Source organism: Rhinopithecus bieti, unplaced genomic scaffold (genome assembly GCF_001698545.2).
Source record: "Rhinopithecus bieti isolate Rb0 unplaced genomic scaffold, ASM169854v2 scaffold_51323, whole genome shotgun sequence".
Lineage (NCBI taxonomy): Eukaryota > Metazoa > Chordata > Mammalia > Primates > Cercopithecidae > Rhinopithecus > Rhinopithecus bieti.
In genome coordinates, this window is record NW_016862479.1 from 1 (window position 1) to 203 (window position 203).

Genomic DNA, 203 nt, shown 5'->3' on the forward strand with positions numbered 1-203 from the left:
GTCTCCAGAGAATACAGAGGGCAAAGATGGATCCAAAGTAACTAAACAGGAGCCCACAAGACGGTCTGCCAGATTGTCAGCGAAACCTGCTCCACCAAAACCTGAACCCAAACCAAGAAAAACATCTGCTAAGAAAGAACCTGGAGCAAAGATTAGCAGAGGTGCTAAAGGGAAGAAGGAGGAAAAGCAGGAAGCTGGAAAGG

General features: G+C 47.3%; 1 protein-coding gene across 1 annotated transcript; it reads left to right on the forward strand.

The window, feature by feature from the left end:
- Positions 1-4: 4 nt before the first annotated feature.
- Positions 5-197, forward strand: LOC108525430 (high mobility group nucleosome-binding domain-containing protein 3; the record flags this gene model as incomplete). Its single annotated transcript, XM_017866406.1, has 1 exon — positions 5-197. A coding segment is annotated over one exon (193 nt), but the record flags the coding sequence as incomplete, so codon positions are not given.
- Positions 198-203: the final 6 nt, after the last annotated feature.